The sequence below is a fragment of the Loxodonta africana genome, chromosome 2, assembly GCF_030014295.1.
Source record: "Loxodonta africana isolate mLoxAfr1 chromosome 2, mLoxAfr1.hap2, whole genome shotgun sequence".
NCBI lineage: Eukaryota > Metazoa > Chordata > Mammalia > Proboscidea > Elephantidae > Loxodonta > Loxodonta africana.
This window is the reverse complement of record NC_087343.1, coordinates 127,798,740-127,819,545: the sequence shown is the minus strand read 5'-3', so window position 1 is coordinate 127,819,545 and position 20,806 is coordinate 127,798,740. Positions and strand designations below refer to the sequence as shown.

At 42.3% G+C, this 20,806-nt stretch overlaps 1 protein-coding gene across 1 annotated transcript in view; it reads left to right on the top strand.

Moving 5' to 3' along the window:
• The first annotated feature begins 7,011 nt into the window (after positions 1-7,011).
• ADAMTS19 (ADAM metallopeptidase with thrombospondin type 1 motif 19) overlaps positions 7,012-20,806 on the top strand; it is a 326,216-nt gene continuing 312,421 nt past the window's right edge. Inside the window, exons 1-2 of the mRNA XM_064275572.1 lie at positions 7,012-7,102; positions 7,744-8,399. Coding sequence (XP_064131642.1) covers positions 7,012-7,102; positions 7,744-8,399 — 747 coding nt within the window. The remainder of the gene's footprint in view (positions 7,103-7,743; positions 8,400-20,806) is intronic.

Genomic DNA, 20,806 nt, shown 5'->3' with positions numbered 1-20,806 from the left:
GAGATGGCCTCTAAATTCAGGCGGGATATACTCAAGGTTGTACTTTGGCTCCTGTAGATTTGTTTTAATTTTCTTCGTCTTCAACTTGACATTACAAATGAGCAACTGATTGTCTGTTTCATAGTCGGCCCCTTGCCTTGTCCAACTGATGATATTGAGCTTCTCCATCATTTCTTTCCAGAGATGTAGTCGATTTGATTCCTGTATATTTCAGTTGGTGATGTCTACGTGGGTAGTCACCATTTATATTGTTGAAGAAAGGGTATTTCCAAAGAATATTTTACGTATTGCTGGATTTAGTTTGCTAATATTATGTTGAGGAATTTGAGTCTACGTTCATGAGAGCTATTGGTTTGTGGTGTTTTTCTGGCGTACTGGCTTTGTCTGGCCTTGTGATCAGGGTAATGCTGGCCTCATAAAATGAGTTCAGAAGTTTTCTATATCCTGGAAAAATTTTGTAGAATTGGTGTTATTAAAAAAATGTTTGGTAGAATTAACTGCTGAAATCATCTGGAACTGGTAATTTCTTTTTTGGAAGGTTTTTAATTACAAAGTTAATTTCTTTATTACCTTAAAAAAAGTCTTAATAGAAGTCTTATGATCTTTGGCTAGGCTGCAGGTGAAAATGAGATAGGGAAGAAACAGGGACTGAGCCCGTAGACAAGGAGCCCTGCAACACCTGCAACTTGCAACTTACTTACACTACTATGTGCTTGGCTAATGACATAAAACCCCCATCCTGGAATGTGTGATAAGGAAAGAACAATGTACTCCCTTGTAAGATTTTTCAGAAGGACCAGCCGATTTGGCCCCTGGAGCATGCGCAGACATCCACAAGGTGACCGACAGATGATTTCTGCCTGAAGCAAGTACCTGAGACAGGAATGGAACTGGCACCCACAGGAGGGGCTGTGTTGGTATGACACCCCATAATAAGTCCTGCTACGAATTTCAGAAGCCTCTGGGACAGGAGCTGTCTTAGAGCCATCTTAGAAAGCTGCTGCGTGTGCACTGTAGTTAACATATCCCCGCCCAGATGGGCCACTTGCCGGAAAACCCCACCTATACCTATGAACAAACATAAATCTCCTCCCCCAACCAAAAAAAAAAAAAACCTTTAAAAACCTAGGCAAATCCTTTGTTCTGGGAGATGGGGGTAAGCATTGCCTAGGCCCTCCTTGTCTCCACTTGTACGCCTTTTTAGTAAAGCTTTGCTCATGTGGAAAAATTCTCCATGCCTTACCTATTCATTCTTGACCAGTGAGAGGCAAGAACCTTCTTCAATTAAAGGGGTAGAGGCACTGGCAACAAAAACTTACAGGGAAGTGAGGTAAATATTTTTGGAAGCTGGAGGAAAGGGAACTTTTGTTTTAGAGTGGCACTGAATTATCAACCCTGTTGCCTATGGTAGAAAATGGGCTTAATGAACTGGTTGACCAAACCAAAGAGATTGCCAAGAAAGTTTTGAAGGTCTCACCTGGTTTCTTCCTACTTACAGAAAATGTGAAAGGAGAGATAAACTAAAACGGTTAATAAAAAGTAGACACTTGATGGTTTTACAAATTTTCAGCCTCTCCATGTGGAAAAACAATGCTAAAACTAAGAGCAAATTTCATCACAGTAAAGATGAAATCCAAGGTATATTAGCAAAAGCATGGTCTAATAGATGATACAAGGACATAACTGTAAAGTCCTTTGTTAGGAATGCAGAAAGACCACAGGTGGCCGTTCAGTGCACCTCTTATCATATTGAAGGCCCTTTGAAGTGTATAGGTGGGTTCTTCACAGATCCTTTCAATCAAACAATAGGGCTTCTAAGAACTCTAAGAGCACTGTCTCTCAACAGTCTCATCAGAAACCCAAGGTGAAGAAGGGCTTATTTTAAAAAGATTTCAAGGTGTGGCTTTTCTCTAATGGTATGAAACCCATAAAGACTCACAGAAGACACACAAAGCTTTAAAAAGGAATTACATATGCAGGAGCATTACTGACAGAAAGGGACAGATATTACATAAAATGGTATGAAGTCTTTGGCCCCCTTCAATTCTACTGGCAGGAAGCAAATTAAGAAAACTACTCAGTTGCAAACATATACTACGTTTCATGAAAATAGAAGGATTACTAAGAATGTGGAACCAAGTTCCTAGAGGGCAGAGCTACCAGACACGAGGAATAATTTTCATACCTTGAGACATAATCAAATAATTTTAAACATTTTCCCAGTTGGGTTTCAGAATTGCTGTGACCTGTAACTCCTTTTTGCATCCTCCTTTGGGAACCCTGGTGGCATAATGGTTAAGAGCTATGGCTACTAACCAAAAAGTTGGCAGTTTGAATCTACCAGGGCTCCTTGGAAACTCTGTGGGGCAGGTCTACTCTGTCCTACAGGGTCCCTATGAGGGTGAATCAACTCGATGCCAATGTGTTTTTTTTTTTCCTCCTTTTTGGAGGTTTTAGTGGCGTAGTGGTTAAGAGTTCGGCTGTTAACCGAAATCACCTTGACAGTAACGGGTCGATTTTTTTCGTTTGTTTGTTTTCCTTCTTTTTGAGTAGAAACATCTGTAGCAATTATCCTATGTCTGTCCTACCACAGTATGCTGGGTTACGGAAGGCAAATAAATTGCTTCTTTAGTTTCACAGGTTTACAGTAGGAGAGGTACTGAACTCAAGGGGCTCAATTTAAGAAACGACATTGAGGGCATTCATGCATGTCTGGATGTGATTTAGATGGTAGGATTCTGGACTTTGAGATGATGTTGTAAATAGGATGACAGTGTGGAGGTCCTTGGGAAGAAATGGGTATTTTGCAAGGGGGAGGGGGAATGAAAATAATTAATGGTAGAGGGAAAATTTAAAAAGTATACCCACAAATTCTTTAATAAGTTTTCCCCTTGAGTGTGGGCTGGATTTAGTGACTTGCTTACAATAAAAGTAATGGTATGTCACATCTGGGATAAGTTTATAAAAACACTGTGGCTTCCATCTTGGGTGTGCTCACTATTTCTCATATGACTTGCTCTGGGAGAACACGTGTAATGAGCAACTCTGTGGAGAGGTCCATGTAGCTTCCTGCCAACAGCCATGTGTGTCTGAAAGCAGAACCTCTATCTCCATTTAAGTCTTTAGGGACTATAGCCTTGACAAAGAGTTTGATCCAAAAACCAAAACCAAACCCACTGCTGTCGAGTCAATTCCAACTCATAGCGACCCTATAGGACAGAGTAGAACTGCCCCATAGAGTTTCCAAGGAGTGCCTGGTGGCTTTGAACTGCCGACCTCTTGGTTAGCAGTTGTAGCACTTAACCACTATGCCACTAGGGTTTCCAAAGAGTTTGATAGCAACCACAAAAGAGACCCTGAACTGCCCACCTAAGCTATTCCTAGATTCCTGACTGCCAGAAACTCTGAGAGATCATAAAACTTTATTGTTCTAAGCTGCTAGGTTTGGGGATAGATTGTTATGCAACAACGCATAACTAATACTTGGTACAGCTCCCTCCTTTCTGGTAACTCTGCCCTGTAAATTCTAGCCACCTTGCTCTGTGTTCTCAACTCGGCCAGTCTCAGGAGTTCTGTCTAGATTTCCCCTCCCTGTACTGAAGCTTCAAAACTGCCTCTAGACACTAAACTGGGGAAATTATAGAGATGTCCTTATTTGTTTCCATTCTCTCATACATAGGGCACAGTTCTAGGCTGTTTGTTGTCCATGTCTGAAAACTGTTGTTTTATACATTTTCTCTGTTTTTCTAATTGGCTACAGTGAAAGTTAAATCTGGTCCCTGTTACTCCATCAGGACCAGTATTAGTTTAAGTGTTGACCTTGATATAAATGTGAGTGCCACTGGGAGTTAATATCTTCATGCACCAAAGATCCTCGTGCTGGTGGAAGAACAGAATTTAAGATTAGTTTTAGACTCTGAGAGACTTCGTGCCAATGAGTGAAGGATTGAAGGCATCAAAGCCAACCTTCTACATAGAGAAGCCTGGGTTATAAAATGCAACACGTGAGCACCTTGTGTATAAAACAGTTGGTTCCACTTACTCTGATGCTTTGTCACTTACCTCCCCCTCTGTCCTTGCTCTGAGAGCACAAAAGCAGGATGCAGTTCCATGCTTGCTACCATCTGGTGACATATGTAGTGACCTGTCTTAAACAACATATTTTTCCCAGCTGCTCTTTTCTTTCCTCTAAGGTTGGTAATGCACACACGTCACACTCCTGCCTCTTCTCCTCTATTTAACCACACACAATTTACTCAGTGCCAAATCAGGCTAACTCTTTCTTTCGTATACATACGTACATACACAAATTCACTTTAACCGATGCTCTTATTTGCACATCTATGTCTTTCCTAGTTAGGTTACAAAACTTCCCCACACATACATTTCACTTTTATGCTTGATCTATCTGTAAGCCAGACAAATCTTGCTGATGGTGGTTGACCGCCAGCCTAGCAAGCATTATAGCTCTGCATCAAGGAATTGAAATTGGAATAAAACACCACAAAGAAATCAATTTCCATCACCTTTTAAAGGATTTTTGGAGAATTGCCTCAGAATTTCCACATCTATTTGGTTTAGATCACTAATTGAAAAAAAAGATACATTAAAGAAGTCATTCCTACCTTTCAAAACAGTTTAGTAGGAGAAATAAGAAAGTATGTAAGTCATTACAACCCAAATGCTTTCTAATAGCCTTTGAAAATACACAGATAAGTGTAACAGGATTTCAAAGGGGAGAAAGATTAGAGGTAGCTGGGGATTAAGCAAGCCTTTCTGTAACAATTAATATTTACGTGTACCATGAGGGATTGACAGAGATTAGGCATAGTATGAAAAAAATAAAAAGCTGGGGTGGAAATTTACACAGGCACCCTGTGCTTTTGAGTATTTTTAATTTAATTTTACAACTCATTTTGTTTTAGGAAATCACAAATATATTCTAATAAATACATCAATCTAATATGCACCCCTTTTGACAATTTTATTATTTTTTTGCTTTTATTAAATGTATGAGAAATGTTTTAAGATTCATATCCTAGCGGAGATGTTTCATTGAGACTAATTTCCATTTTAATAACTTCTTGTATTTAAAAACAAACTTTTGTTTTGCCTAGTTTTAAGTTGGTGTAATTGAGTACTATAGAAAAAAGTGTGTAGGTTCATAAGTAATCCAGATATTTCTTGAGTATCTGCAAACTCATACCCTGGTTACTCCAGTTTTAAAGATTTTTACAAGACAAAGTTTGGAGACAGAACACGCTAGACACGCACACCTAGAGGGTCTTCATATTTGTTTTTAAATCCTGGACTACTCAGAGAAAGTATTTTAGGACCCTGCTTATTCAAACAATGGCTTTCCTTTGAAATAAGATCTCCTGCTTCCCTTAAAGGCATAGTAGTCACCTTTGACACGAGCTACAGAAGGTAAAACAGCAAAGGATGTGGTGAACCAATCTCAGTGCTGGAAATTAAAAAAAAAAAAAACTGATTTGTATTAACTCCCATTTCTAGGTGTCTGGCCTAGTCCAGAGGATGCAAACAGCAGGTTAGATCAATCATTCTTCTTTGAGTCCTACAGTAATGGTTTGATGCGGAGGAGGGAGAAACTGGAAAGGGGAGAAGGTACCATGAAGAGCTGCAAAAAGGAAAACAAGAATATTTGTGGGTTGAATTACTCCATAAAGATAGACATTGCAAAAAAAAAAAGTTCAAAAAAGCAAAACAGTCTCACCTGGTCTGAGATTTTTATAAAAAGATATTTGGTGTCCCTCACCTCAGCCCATTAGCAGTGTGTAAGAGTGTGTGTGTAAGCACGTATACGTGTGTGTGTGCGTGTGAGAGACAGAAGACTGATGGCACTGATAAATGGAGAACCAGAAAGATAAGGTGGGATAAGGGGCTCTGGGACGTCAGGGTGTCTACTATCCTGGGAAGCTTTGAACAATGCTTCATGACGAATTACATTATCTCCGGGCTTAGAAAATACCGAGAAAAAGATGGGAAGACAAATTGAAGGCTTTGGTAAACGAGGCGCAGCTTTGTGCTCAAGTCTGCATTAGGTTTTGCTTTGCGCGATGCGCGGGAGGGGCAGAACTGGACAAAAGGAGGAGCCCGAGGAAGGAGGTGGGGTGGGGAGGGGGAGGCACTTCTACCTGCACACACCTCCGCTGGGAGGTAGGGATGCAAATCAGGTCTCCCAGAGTGGACGATCAGGAGTCAGGTGAGGGAATTTGGGTCCCCACCTCCCCAATCCGGAGTGTGAGCACGTGTGCGGTGTTCTGGGACCTTTGTCCCGCAAAGACACGTCTGGCGGGCACCCCTTGGTCCCTTTTTCTTGTCGTCGGGTCTCCTTGATTCTTTTCTCCTCCACGCCCCACCTCGAGAGTGTCGAATCCCCCTCCACCCCCAACACACACACACCAATTCCCTCCAGCGTTGCGGCGGTAAGAGCCTTCAGCACTGCGATACTGATGAGTGTGCGGAGCCTTGCACCCCCAGTTGCTGAGAGCCGCACCAGCCTCCGGCGGCTCAGCGCCGGTGCGGGCGGCGAGCTTCGGCTCGGACACTACTGCGCTCCTGCCCCCGCCGGGCTGTCCTTCGCCTGTCCCGAGGCAACACTGCCCGCCCTGCGCTTTCCGGCCCTTTGCTGACTGCAGGTCTGTCCTGTGGGGCTTCGGCTCTCGCCCGCTCGGCCTTCGAAATTCCTGCAACGTCCAAACCACCGAAAATAGACTCATCACCTAATTCGCCAGGGAACCCCAGAGCACGGCGGGCCCCGGCGCTGCCTCCTCCGGCTCCTTCCTCCACCCCACCCCCGTCAGTGCTCCGGCGGCCTCGGGCCCACACCGAGAGGGAGTCTCTCCCCCACCTCTCCCCCCCCGCGGCAGACAAAGGGCCTGGGCAAACTCGCCGCCCGGCCTCCTTGCACTCCGGGGAGGCGGCGGCGCCCACGGTCGATCGCGTAGGAGGCGCGCGCGGGGCAAGAAGCCGTGGCCGCGGGAGCGCGGCATGGGGAAGAGCCGCGAGATGCGCCTGACCCACATCTGCTGCTGCTGCCTCTTTTACCAGCTGGGCTTCTTGTGGAATGGGATTGTTTCAGGTAAGTTCTTCCGTTACTTTACGGCTTGCTTCCCAACTTCCCCCACCAGAGCAGAGTTGGAGAACGCACTGGGAGGCAGGGCTGGTGCAGCCCTTGCGCGGGGAGCGGGGCTCAGTGGGTAGCAATAAAAATGAGCGGGATGGTGTGCATGATCGGGTGACGCTAGTGATCCAAGCGCACTTCTCTCGGCCTCGTTTTTAACCATCTGTGAAATGGTTAGTTTTCCCCTAATCAGAGTAGTAATATCTGCAAAGGTACATTTACAACACCTGGAGGAAAATTGGGAGGTACGTAAATAGATAGCGATGCTTTGCTCTGGCATATGCTTAAGAAAATCACTTAATTGTGCTGGGGTCTTTGCACCGATCTTCCTTTCAGTAATTAAGTGCTGTCACCAAATTTTGCTCTGCCCTTTCTCCCCCCCTCCCCCGCAAAGAATCAGAATTTTATTCTGAAAATACGGGGGTCCATAATCTGATCGCAAGCCCTCGGGAGTTGCAGGAGTTTCAGGGGCTGGACGGGTGGTCCCCACTGCATTAGTGCGTAAGCCTTGTATTGGTGCGGAGCGTGAGTTTGGGAATGCTTGTGCTACTGGAACCGCGGCACTTCAAGTCCCGCTTTTCTCTCTGCCCCGCCCGCAGGGCTGCAGTTCGCCCCCGACCGCGAGGAGTGGGAGGTCGTGTTTCCTGCGCTCTGGCGCCGAGAGCCGGTGGACGCGGCTGGCGGCAGCGGGGGCAGCGCAGACCCGGGTTGGGTGCGAGGAGTTGGGGGCGGCGGGGGCGCCCGGGCGCAGGCGGTCGGCAGCTCTCGCGAGGTGCGCTCCGTGGCCCCGGCGCAGCTTGAGGAGCCCTTGGAGGGCCAGCCTGAGCCCCAGCCCCGGCCACCTCCGCCGCCGGAGGGCGAGGAGGACGAGGAGCTGGAGTCGCAGGAGCTGCCGCGTGGATCCAGCGGGGCTGCCGCCCTGTCCCCGGGCGCCCCGGCCTCGTGGCAGCCGCCGCCGCCCCCACAGCCGCCCCCGTCCCCGCCCCTGGCCCAGGCTGCCGAGCCGGATGGCGACGAGGTCCTGCTGCGTATCCCGGCCTTCTCCCGGGACTTGTACCTGCTGCTCCGGAGAGACGGCCGCTTCTTGGCGCCTCGCTTCGCCGTAGAACAGTGGCCGAGTCCAGGCCCCGGCCCCACGGGAGCAGCGGCGGCCCCGAGCCCTCCGGCGCCGCCAGACTCCTCCTGCTTCTACACCGGGACAGTACTGCGGCACCCCGGCTCACTGGCCTCTTTCAGCACCTGTGGAGGTGGCTTGGTAAGCGTCTTCTTTCCCCAGCTCTCAACCTCCCCCTGCCACTCATCGGGTTCCCCGCGTAGACCAGGCTGATTTGCATGCACCTCCTCCCGTTTCCACGTGCTCCCGCGGAACTTGGTTCTGGTCTGCACCACCCAGATGTCTGGAGTATTCGCCTATGATGGAACAGCTCCAGTGCAGTTAGTGAATGAGAAGGCTGATGGAATGGATAAATGGCCTATTCCTTCTACATGGCTGTATGGTTTTTTTGAATACTATTTGAAACTCTGCCTCTTTGTAACTTCTTTCCATTAGTTCTATTTCTTTCTGGTGTCCAGGGTTTTCCAAAATAAGCGCACCACGTGGTGGCTTTTGCTAGATTAGAAGACAGTCTGCTCATTGCTGAATCTCTTCCCTGTTTGCCCTCCACCCCCAGTTCCTCATCTGTTATGTTTCAGTTTTTTCTTGTCCTACCTCGAGATTGTCAGAGCAGTTCTCCCGGGAATTACTTTCTGATAGCTATCTAGAATCTAAACACATCCAGGAGCATTCTGGGCGCCTGTTCACTAAGCTGTAGTGAGAGGCAGGAGTAGGGAAGGAATAAGCTGAAAGACGGAGGCTGTTGACTAATGGATGACATTAGAATCCAGTCACTATCCAAAGAGTTATGGTTCTGTGATTTGATACATCTTTTCTAAGGTTTAAATTTTGGCAGTGGTTTCTTTTCTTTTTTTTTTTTCCTCTCCACTGGAGACGTGAAAGTAGCAAAGGTAAGAGCCTTGCTGAGAAGCCTATTAGCACTGGAAAGTAAAATCCATTTACCCTGTGTAAATAATGTACATTATCATTTAGTTTTTCTCTCTCTGCCTTGACCCAGACATTGGAACAATTGTCACCTCCCATTAGATGGCCTCTAGTTTTAGTTTATGGAAAAACCCACAAAATATTGAAAACAAAAAACAAAAACTCTGTGATTAGTGGCCTCATTTTGCTATTTGTAGTGAGCCATTGATGAAATCCAAAAGAACTTGTCTGAAGATAACCTTCTCTTGTGGGGAAAAATCCAATAGCAATAGGTAGGGGAGAATATCAGCACCATAAAGCCACCCGAAGCAATGGTATGGAAAAAGATGGTGAAAAAATCCAAACAAAATGAAACTGGAAATTTTTACCTCTGCCCTCCTAGGCCCCATAGTCAAATGATATCAATTGCTGAACTGGGCTATATCTTATCAGATGCTTGTAATGATGCATATTCTAATGTGGGCTTTTTTAAATCCATGAATAGAAAAAAGTGGCATAGAATTACATGAAAAGCATTTAAAATTGTTTTCTGTGGAACTGATGTTTGAACACTTCACCCGGGAAAACATTTTGTGGGGATTTCATTGTCTACTAGCTTTTGGCTAGGGATTAAATAATTACATATAGAGTATTTCTGGTGTAGTAGAAGCAATAGGGGATAAAGCCTTTCACTGTGTTGAAATGTGGCGTTTGGTCAGATTTTCCAAATGAGCTGTGCCTTCTCTCCATATTTGAAGCGGCAAAGTTAGAACTGGGAGTAGGTTTTTCATCGTCTGAATAGGAGTTTGACATACCTCCCTGTTTATCATGTTGGACTTATACTTACTTTTTCTATTAGCCACATATGTATGTGTTCTCAACTGGGAAGCCTTTGTTATTGCGGAAAACTGACGTTGCCAGCAATACAGTATAGCAGTCAGGCTTTGAGTAAAAAGTTAGGCAGATAGCCAGGAAGGGTGAGTTGTTACTCCAGAACTTGTTACTGCCAATCCTTTTCCCTTATGAGCTGGTGAATTAGGAAGGAGAGAGCATAATTTGTTATCTGAGCTTTGGCATTGGCTTGTTGCCTTGTGATGGACAAGTTCTTACTTCTCTGAGCTTCAGTTTTCATAAACAAAAGAATCTGATTGCTCAATTAAAAAGGGATGCTATAATTAAGATTCTGTCAAAGGGTAAGTGTCTTCTAGGTACTGTGCTAGGGGATGAGGATGTTTCCCACATTTTAGAAGGTCAGATATTAGAAGGACATCATATGCAAATAGATCCCTGAGTGGTGCAGTTTGTGCTTATCTGCTAACTTAGAAGTTGGCAGTTCTAACCCACCCAGCAGCGCTGGGACACAAAGATTACAGCCAAGAAAACTTTATGGAGCAGCTCTACTCTGTAACACGTGGGGTTGCCCTGAGTTGGAGTTGATTTGAGGGCAGTGGGTTTGGTTTGGTTTTTTTATGACATAAGCAGCCATTAAACAATAACATATCAGCACAGTGAATCAAAATTAACAGTTGCTGTTGAGTCAGTTCAACTCACAGTGACCCCATGTGTGTCAGAGTAATTGTATTCCATAGGGTTTTCAGTGGCTGATTTTTCAGAAGTAGGTCTCCAGGCCTTTCTTCTGACTTGCCTCTGGGTGGACTCAGACTTCCAACCTTTCAGTTAGCAGTCAAGCATACTAACTGTTGGCACCTCCCGGGGATACCAAATCAAACATTGTGCCCAAGGTAGAATCTTTCAGGGGGGTTGGGGAAGGAGTCTCAAAGTAGAGGAAATTTCAGTGGATTTTGAAGGATAGGGAGATTTTCTCCAGGCAGTAAAAGGGCTGAAGAGTGTTTTAGGTAGAGGGAAGAGACTGAGTGGAAGTATGATAGTGCATAGCCTGCGAAGGGAATGGAAACAAAACAAAACAAAACAAAACTTTGACTAGGGCAAGGAAGGTGCTGTAGAGGAAACTGATCCTAAAAAGTCTGTTGGGATCATACTTCAAAAGCCTTGTCTGCTAGAGTGTGGACTTTTTCTGTCTAACTATAGATGTTCACCAACTACACTCCTGCTCCTGCATATTTCCAGAATTCTGGAAACCTGCGATTCTAAAGTGAGGAATCATGGTGTCTTTTTATATGGCAGTTAATTATTTGCAAATGCAACTGCTTTTATTTTGCAACCAATTTTTTCTTCTAAGTTGGTACAGGCTTTCTGATTGTCAGTTGCACAGAAAAGAGTAGACCTTCAGCATACCTTTCCTTCCTCTCTTTTCAGTATTTGGTTTTGTCTAGTGGTGCCTAAACTACTCAAAACCCTTTGGATGATTATATACCTGAAAGGGTCCAAAAGTCTTGATTGAGGGCAACAGATCATCAGCTATCCAGCATTGTTGGGTGATGGAAGTTGACATGATTGGCCAATTTGTGCTCCAGGAATCAATTTAAATTGTGTTGCGGAGGGAAAAGTCCTGGAATGGAAATTTTGGATACAGGGTCAAAAGTCCTGGAATGGAAATTTTGGATACAGGGTCAGTGCTGCTTCTTCAAAGTGCTTAATCTTTCTGGATCTCCTTTTCCCTATTTTTAAAACGAACAAATTGTATTTGTATATCTAGCGGTTGATATATGGAGTATTTTTATTATTTCTGTTACCTCGCTGTTAGTCTCTAAAATTAATTATTTAACTTATTTGAGCCATATGTTAGACCTTATAGGCACATAAATGTCTTAATATTAATGAATTAAACATGTATTGAACAATTCCTATGAGGGAGAGGCATTATGCAGTTACAGAGGCTACAAAGAGATGAGTAAGCCTTGATATGTTTCAAGGAACTCCCAACCTAGTTTGCCATCCACAGATGTAAACAGGGAAATAGAATAGGTTGAGATATGTGCACGTATAGGCGTGCCCCATGTGCTGTGGTGGTACTGTCTTGTTCATCTCTTTTCATTTTCAGTACCTCGTAAGATATCCAGTTCTTGGTAGGCACTCAATAAAATATCACTGAATAAAATATAACACGTGAACTACTTTATTATGTTTTAAATGGTATTTTAAAAAAATACACAAAAGCAACAAATTAAATTCCATGAAAGTGCAAGTATTGTGTTTGCTCAAACTTAACTCAGTGATTATTTTTTAGAGCACACCTAAGCTCTCGGCGAAGGTAAACTAAAACCAGTCGCCTTCAAGTCAATTCCGACTCATAGCGACTCGATAGGACAGAGTAGAACTGCCTCACAGGGTTTCCAAGGAGCCGCTGGTGGACCGGAACTGCCGACCTTTTGGTTAGCAGCCATAGCTCTTAAGGTAAACTAGATCAGTGCGTATTTTGACTATGGTTCTCTTTAGACAGAATATTAAAATGGCTAGCAGTAATACTTAGATTGTCCAGGATGATAAAGAGTGACTGCCGAAACTATTACCACTTCATCTACTTAAATTTTATAAAACTGGCTGTCATCAGGTCAACCCAATTCATAGAAGCCCCATGTGTGTCAGAGTAGAACTGTGCTCATGAGGTTTTCAATGGATGACTTTTCAGAAATAGATCTCCAGGCTTTTCTTTCAATGTGCCTCTGGGTGGACTCGAATTTCTTTCCTGTTGGTTAGTGGGTAAGCGCATTAACTCTTTGCACCACCCAGGGACTCTGAGAGTTTTATACAGTAGCCATTTTGATTAACTTTTGATACAGGATCTAGAGCCCTGTATAAATTCATTGTTTGCAGTTTACTCCCTTATTTGAATCAAATTCTTACCTTTCCATACTAGAGACCCAGGTTCAATTCCAGGCCAGTGTACCTCATGTGAAGCCACCACTAGTGTGTCAGTGGAGGCTCGTGTATTGCTATGATGTTGAACAGATTTCAGCAAAACTTCCAGAATAAGACAGACTAGGAAGAAAGTCCTGGCAATCACTTCCAAAAATCAGCCAATGAAAACTCAATGGGTCACAATGGTCCTATCTGTAATCAATCTTGGGGATGGTACAGGACCAGGCTGCATTTTGTTCCCTTATGCATGGGGTCACCGTGAGTTGGGGCCTACTCGACAGCAGCTAACAACAACAACATTCAATTTTATGGCAAGTTTTGACCATTTAATAAATATTTTTGAGCATCCACTTTGGGCAAGGCCCTGAATCCAGTACCAGTGTAGAAGCGGGAGGGTAGGGAGTCAAGGCAGGGATGGGGGAAAGGCAATACATAACAAGAAGAACTGGGTAGAAGGAGAACTGGCATTCAGATGAACAAAATTAAGATTGCAGATTGACCTCACACATCTACTGTCTTCTTTCAAAGCAAAATTTAGGAATGATAGAAAAAATACTCAGTATTATGAGAGATTGCCATCAGTACACCAGATATTTTGAGTATCTCCTGAGAAACCGAAAACAGTTTGGATTGGATTTATAGAAAACACAAAGACATTAGAAAACAGCTGTGAATGGTGGTAGCTGTGCCAGAGATGCTGCTGCCTGCTCAAGGAAAGGAAATGTAGAAGTAAGTAGAAGGAGACCATAGAGCGACAGTGTTATTGGCTGGGGAGTAAACACATTCTTTTTCTGACATCCACTTAATGCCAAGCAGCAGAAGCCAATTGTATATTCGTAGGCAAGAGCTCTGGTGGCACAGTGGTTGAGAGCTACGGCGAACTATAGATGCTATCCAAAGGGTTGGCAGTTGGAATGCACCAGCTGCTACTTGGAAACCCTATGGAAAAGTTCTCATCTGTCCTAGAGGGTCACTGTGAGTCAGAATCAACTTGACGGCAGGGAGTTTGGTTTTGGAGGCAAGAGCAATGAGAGTAGAGGCAACACTCTCTCAGGCATGTTATTGATACCCAAGAGGAAGAAAGACTTCCCACTCCCAAAAGATGAGCTAATGGCCCTTTACCCAGGAGAAGATTCCACCAAATGACTGGAGAAAAGCTAGGTAAACTGAGAGCGGGTGAATAGGGAAACAAATAAAAAGCTGGTACCAAAGAATATCACACTTAAAAAGAAGATCAACCATATGAGAGCCTTCAAATTCTGATAAATTAATACATGAAAAAACAAAATTAATAGAGTCGGTAGAAGAATGCTTTAACATAACTACAGTGCCCAGACGATTAAGAACAGATATTCATGGGAAAAAAAAAAAATGAGTAAAAAAAAAAAAAGATTAGATACAGTAAGTCCTTGGGTTAAGAATGTCCTATTTGTGGACAACTCATCCTTACCCTTAGTGTTATGTAAGTTTGCCCTTACTTTGAAACTATCGAACCAACCCCTTCTCAGCAACAAAATCGTCATCACAATCACCTCCATTTGCTGCACTGCAGCTTCTAAATCACTGAAAAGCCTTGAAGTCTTTAAGTAAGGCTAAATAAGAACTGTATGCACTTGTGCCAACTTACCTGCAAATTTGACTTAAAAACAGACTTAGGAACAGATCTTGTTCATAACCCCGGGACTGGCTGTACAATGTAACTGAAGTGATATGTTCCTTAGAATAAGAAACTCAACAGATGAGTTGATAAGCAAATTTGTGGCCTGGAAGGTTAAACCCAGAAATTATCCCAGAACATAGTACAAAGACAAATAGATGCTAAGTATGAAACAGAAGTTGTGAGCCGTGGATCATGAATGCAGATGGTCCAAAATTTCTCGATAGGAGTTTCAGAAAGAGAGAAGTGAGGATTAGAAATCATCAAAGAAACACAATAGAAACACTTTTTACCCAATGGAAGCTGAAATGGAAACTACTTGGTTAATGAAAGAAACTAATTAAAGGATAGAACTTTAAAAATACATGACAACGATCATTAGCCATTAGAGAAATGCAAATTAAAACTACGATGAGATTCCATCTCACACCAACAAGGCTGGCATTAATCCACAAAACACAAAATAATAAATGTTGGAGAGGCTGCGGAGAGATTGGAACTCTTATACACTGCTGGTGGGAATGTAAAATGGTACAACCACTTTGGAAATCTATCTGGCGGTATCTTAAACAGTTAGAAATAGAACTACCATACAACCCAGAAATCCCACTCCTCGGAATATACCCTAGAGATACAAGAGCCTTCACACAAACAGATATATGCACACCCATGTTTATTGCAGCTCTGTTTACAATAGCAAAAAGTTGGAAGCAACCAAGGTGTCCATCAACGGATGAATGGGTGAATAAATTGTGGTATATTCACACAATGGAATACTACGCATCGATAAAGAACACTGACGAATCTGTGAAACATTTCATAACATGGAGGAACCTGGAAGGCATTATGCTGAGTGAAATTAGTCAGAGGCAAAAGGACAAATATTGTATAAGACCACTATTATAAGATCTTGAGAAATAGTAAACCTGAGAAGAACACATACTTTTGTGGTTACCAGGGTGGGAGGGAGGGAGGGAGGGAGAGGGTTTTTTATTGAATAATCAGTAGATAAGAACTGCTTTAGGTGAAGGGAAATGGAAGGTCAGCTCAATTGGACTGGACCAAAAACAAAGAAGTTTCTGGGATAAAATGAATGCTGCAAAGGTCAGCGGAGCAGGGGCGGGGGTCTGGGGAACATGGTTTGCGGGGACTTCTAAGTCAATTGGCAAAATAATTCTATTATGAAAACATTCTGCATCCCACTTTGAAATGTGGCATCTGGGGTCTTAAATGCTAACAAGCGGCCATCTAAGATGCATCAATTGGTCTCAACCCACCTGGATCAAAGGAAAATGAAGAACACCATGGCCACACGAGGACTAAGAGCCCAAGAGACAGAAAGGGCCACATGAACCAGAGACCTACATCACCCTGAGACCAGAAGAACTAGTTGGTGCGCGGCCACAATCGATGACTGCCCTGACAGGGAGCACAGCAGAGGACCCCTGAGGGAGCAGGAGATCAGTGGGATGCAGACCCCAAATTCTCATAAAAAGACCAAACTTAATGGTCTGACTGCGACTAGAGGAATCCCGGCGGCCATGGTCCCCAGACCTTCTGTTGGCACAGGACAGGAACCATCCCCGAAGACAACTCATCAGACATGAAAGGGACTGGTCAGCGGGTGGGAGAGAGACGCTGATGAAGAGTGAGCTAATTATATCAGGTGGACACTTGAGATTGTGTTGCCAACTCTTGTCTGGAGGGGGGATGGGAGGATAGAGAGAGAGGGAAGCCGGCAAAATTGTCACGAGAGACTGAAAGGGCTGACTCAAGAGCGGAAGAGCAAGTGGGAGTACGGAGTAAGATGTATGTAAACTTATATGTGACAGACTGATTGGATTTGTAAACGTTCACTTGAAGCTTAATAAAAGTTAAAAAAAAAAAAAAAGAAAAAAAAATACGTGACAATTCACCCTTAATATTTTGTTTTAAGTTAAATCACCAACATATGCATTCATCAGTCAGGATGTGGATGTGAGGACAAAAGCTTTCCTTTGAGTATGGATTAAATAAATGGAGTTCCAGGTTACCTTTCTTGGATGAGCCTTACTCAGCACTCATCAAAACTAATTTCCATTACAGGTTTCTGTATTTGGAATAAAAATTAAATTAAAAACAAACACAGAGCAATTTACGTGCAGAATCCAGTATTTTTAAGTATTTCACATCTTTTACAGTTGTCTTAAATAAAAACACAGCAATTTTAGCAACTTTCTCAAGTTTTCTCTGAATTTTCATAGAACCAAATATGTCTTTTGCACTCATATTTCACTGGCTGTAATATTTAGTGCTTGGTTAAATTATGTAATGACAAATGTACCTACATGCATTCAAACAACTATAACTGACCCTCAGTAAACATACAGGCCAACAATAATAGTGTACAACAAGACTAGGGAAGAGTTTACTAGCTGTGAGCATTTGGCATTCTGCATGCCTCAGTGATCTCATATCGTCCAGGTGGTGTGTACAGTGCTTTTTAACTCAGTGGCTCAGGTTGAATTGGTTGATATAACCAGTGTTGGTCAGGTGGAGTTTTTTTTTTTTTGTATCACAGTAAAATTTATCAGAGATAAAGGAAGATACAAACCTTCAGATTGAAAGAGATCACCAAACTAAAAGGGGTATTTATTCAAATCCCATTGAATTAAAGTGTTCCTGTTATGTTGAGACCCAAAATTAGACACATTGTGGCAGAAGATTAGAAAGTCAAGGATAAAGAGGAAAAATCCTACAAACTTAATAAAGGAGAGATTATTAATAACAATAATCTAACATTAAAGATTGAATCAGTAATACTGGAAGCCAGAGACTCATGGGTTGATATCTTCAGAGTTCTGAGGAAAAGTGATTTTGAATCCAGAGTTATATACTCAGCCAAACTACCTGTTGTAGTTGAGGGCAAAATAAAATTAAAAATTTTCAAAATTACAAGGACTCAAACTTTACCAATAGAACTTTCAAAAGGTATGCAATGAAAAGTCTTCCTCCAGTACTTGTCCCTCAGTTATTACTTAGAGTTCCTTCCTAGAGGTAACCAGGCTTATCAGTTTCTAGTGTATGAAGTAGGGGTAGTTTATACATAAACAAAAATATGTATATGTAAATTTACAGCTCTTTTTTAAACCTGCATTGTTTATACTCACATGTATGCATCCATACGAAATTGTCACAGGAGTACATAAAGTGATTCCCCTTTCTTTTCTGGCAGCTCCATTTTATCTTATTGTGAGTGTGTGCTAAAAGCTTTTTAACCAATTTGGTGTTAATGGACATCTGATTAATTCCAATATTTTCCTATTATAAAGAATGCTAAATATATAGACCTTGGTGATGGACCATTGTCCTATGTCATGTATATATGTGTCAAAGGGCATGTGCATTGATAATTTTAGGAGATATTGCCTGATACACTCCTGAGAGATGGTGCCACTTTGGATTCTCAGGCCTGCAGAGTATGAGAGAGCATCTTTCCCCTATGTTGTAGCTAATATATGTATCATTAAAATGTTTGATCTTTGTGAAATCTAATAGATAAAGGCTAACTTAGAGTTTTAATTTACTTTATTTTTGTGTATTACTAGTAAGGTCGAGTATCATTATGAGTTTTTTAAAGTCATTCTTATTTCCTTTCCTGTAAACTTTCCTGTTCATATCCTTTACTTGTTTTTCTATTATGTTTTTGGTCTTTTTCATTCTACTTCTAGAGCTCTTCTTAAAAAGACGCACATTGATTACAAAATAATACCTGCTGAGTATGGAAAGGAGCCCTGGTGGCACAGTGGTTAAGTGTTCCTATGCTAACCAAAAAGTCAGCAGTTGTAATCCACCACCTGTTCCTTGGAAACCCTATGGGGCAGTTCTCCTCTGTCCTGAGGAAGGCTGTGAGTTGGAATCGACTTGACCGCATCGAGTTTGGTTTGGCTTTGGAGTATGGAAAGTTTAGAAGATACATAAGTAATCTCTATCAAGAGATGACTGGTTAATTTTTAGGGTTTATAGCTATGAGTCAGAATCGACTTGATGGCACTGGGGTTGGGATACAGAAATAAAGATATCAAATAAACATTAAAAAAATTCTCAAATGTATTGGTAAGGAAAAGAAAATTTTCTCAAATATGATTTTTGGTTTACCATACTGGCACAACGTATGCAGATTGGTAATGTCCAGTGTACATGCCTGAGGGAAGACTCAGCCTACTCATTATACACTGGTTGAGCTTTGTATGCAGGCCACTTGGCAATATCTATTAAAATTTTAAATGTGCTTTACCCTTCCTTCCTATCATCAGTTTCCCTTTCATTAAATTCCTACTTTAGAGAATTAATCATATATGTGCAACAGATCTATGTATAAACCTGTTTGTTGCAGCATTGTTTTCAAGAGCAAAACGCTCTAAATGTTCATCGGTAGTGGACTAGCTAAAGAGCCCTGGTGGCGAGATGCTTCCACTGCTAACCTAAAGGTCAGCAGTTGGAACCCACCCTCTGGTTCCATGGAAGAAAAGACCTGGCAACCTGGTCCCATAAAGACTGTGGTTGTTGTTGTGTGCCATTAGTAAACTTTGACTCAGCAACCCTATAGGACAGGGTAGAAATACCCCATAGGGTTTCCAAGGCTGTAATCTTTACAGAAGCAGATTGCCACATCTTTCTACTGCAAAGCAGCTGGTGGGTTCAAACCTGCTGACCTTTTGGTTGGCAGCTCAACTCTTAACCAGGGTGCCACCAGGGCTCCTTCATGAAGATTAAAACAAATAAAATAAACCAAACCTGTTGCCATCAAGTCGATTCTGACTCATAGTGAGCCCAAAGGACACAGTAGAATTCCCCCATGGAGTTTCTAAGGAGCAGCTGGTAGATTAGAACTGCTGACCATTTGGTTAGCAGCCAACCTCTGAACCACTGCACCACCAGGGTTCCTTGTAAAGATTACTGCCCGTGGGGCAGTTCTACTGTGTCACATGGGGTTACTATGAATCAGAATTGACACAACAACAATAGTAGACTAGCTGCATCTGTACTATGCTGAATGCTGAAAGGATAAAAGAATAAAATAAACAGTTCTTTATTCAAGGTGTTCACAGTCTTGAAGGAATTACTACTTTTGCCTCAGCATTATGCCCTCCCTGTGTTTATCGGTTCTTTGATTTAGTAAGTACTCAATGTCTTGTTATTGGCTGAATAACATGTCTTTAAGTGCACATCTCTTTAAGGCATCCTCTGGTTTTAAAGTTTAAAATTTAGAATGGCATGGGTGATTATGGTAGTGATGACACTGACATGTGGGAGAAATTTCTGTATTTAGAGTGGTGCAGTGTGCAGATAGCCCATTCTTGTTTAAAACAACAATATAGTGACTTCTAATAAACAGAATCATTATGCTAGTGGGGTAAGTTATGTTGTACATTAACAGTTTAATAAACTCTTTAGTCATGAATTAATCTATCTGTTGCTAAGGAGAATTCAGACATGGACCAAATTTGGGGGAAGAATTTTTATTTATTTAATAGTAAATAATTTATTGATTTAAGGTTTAAAGTTTAACTGAATCGTAAATGTAGTATACTTTTTAAAGCAGAAAACAGCTTTAGGAGTCTGAAAATATTTTTTATGCAACGCTATAACAGCACATTTTTGTTGAAGTCATGCACAATTTAATGTTTCCATTTAATTGCAATTTCATATTTTACCCCAGATAGTTTTATGGCATTGTATTTGCAAAAGAGAGGACAATCAGAGAAGTTCCAGGTTCCTTATAGAGAGGAAGTGTGGCAAATTAGGGCAGTAATGCTGATATGTTTTGAGACAAGGGGAGAGCCAGTAGTCCCTATTGGATTATGATTTGCGGGGGTTTCCTGAAAGGACGTTTTAAGATATTCCTCAGCCAAGTGAGGACCATAATTTGATGCAGAGTGCATTTAGGGTGCAGCTATAGTGACTACATCATCTTGCCTCCATCTCATCTTTATTCTAATGCCAAGCCCTAGACTAAGTGAGAAAATGGGAGCTCAGCCATTTCAATGCTACCCAGATATTTTTGCAGAATTATTACATGGTGGTGTTGGGAAGGACCTTGGGGATTAGATAGTTCAGTCCTTGCCTTTTCCAGCAAGGCAGACTTGATTTCATATCATAATTACTGTGTGTATATCTGTAATAAGTTATTAACTGTTAAGGTCTTAACTCAGATGATCAGGGAATG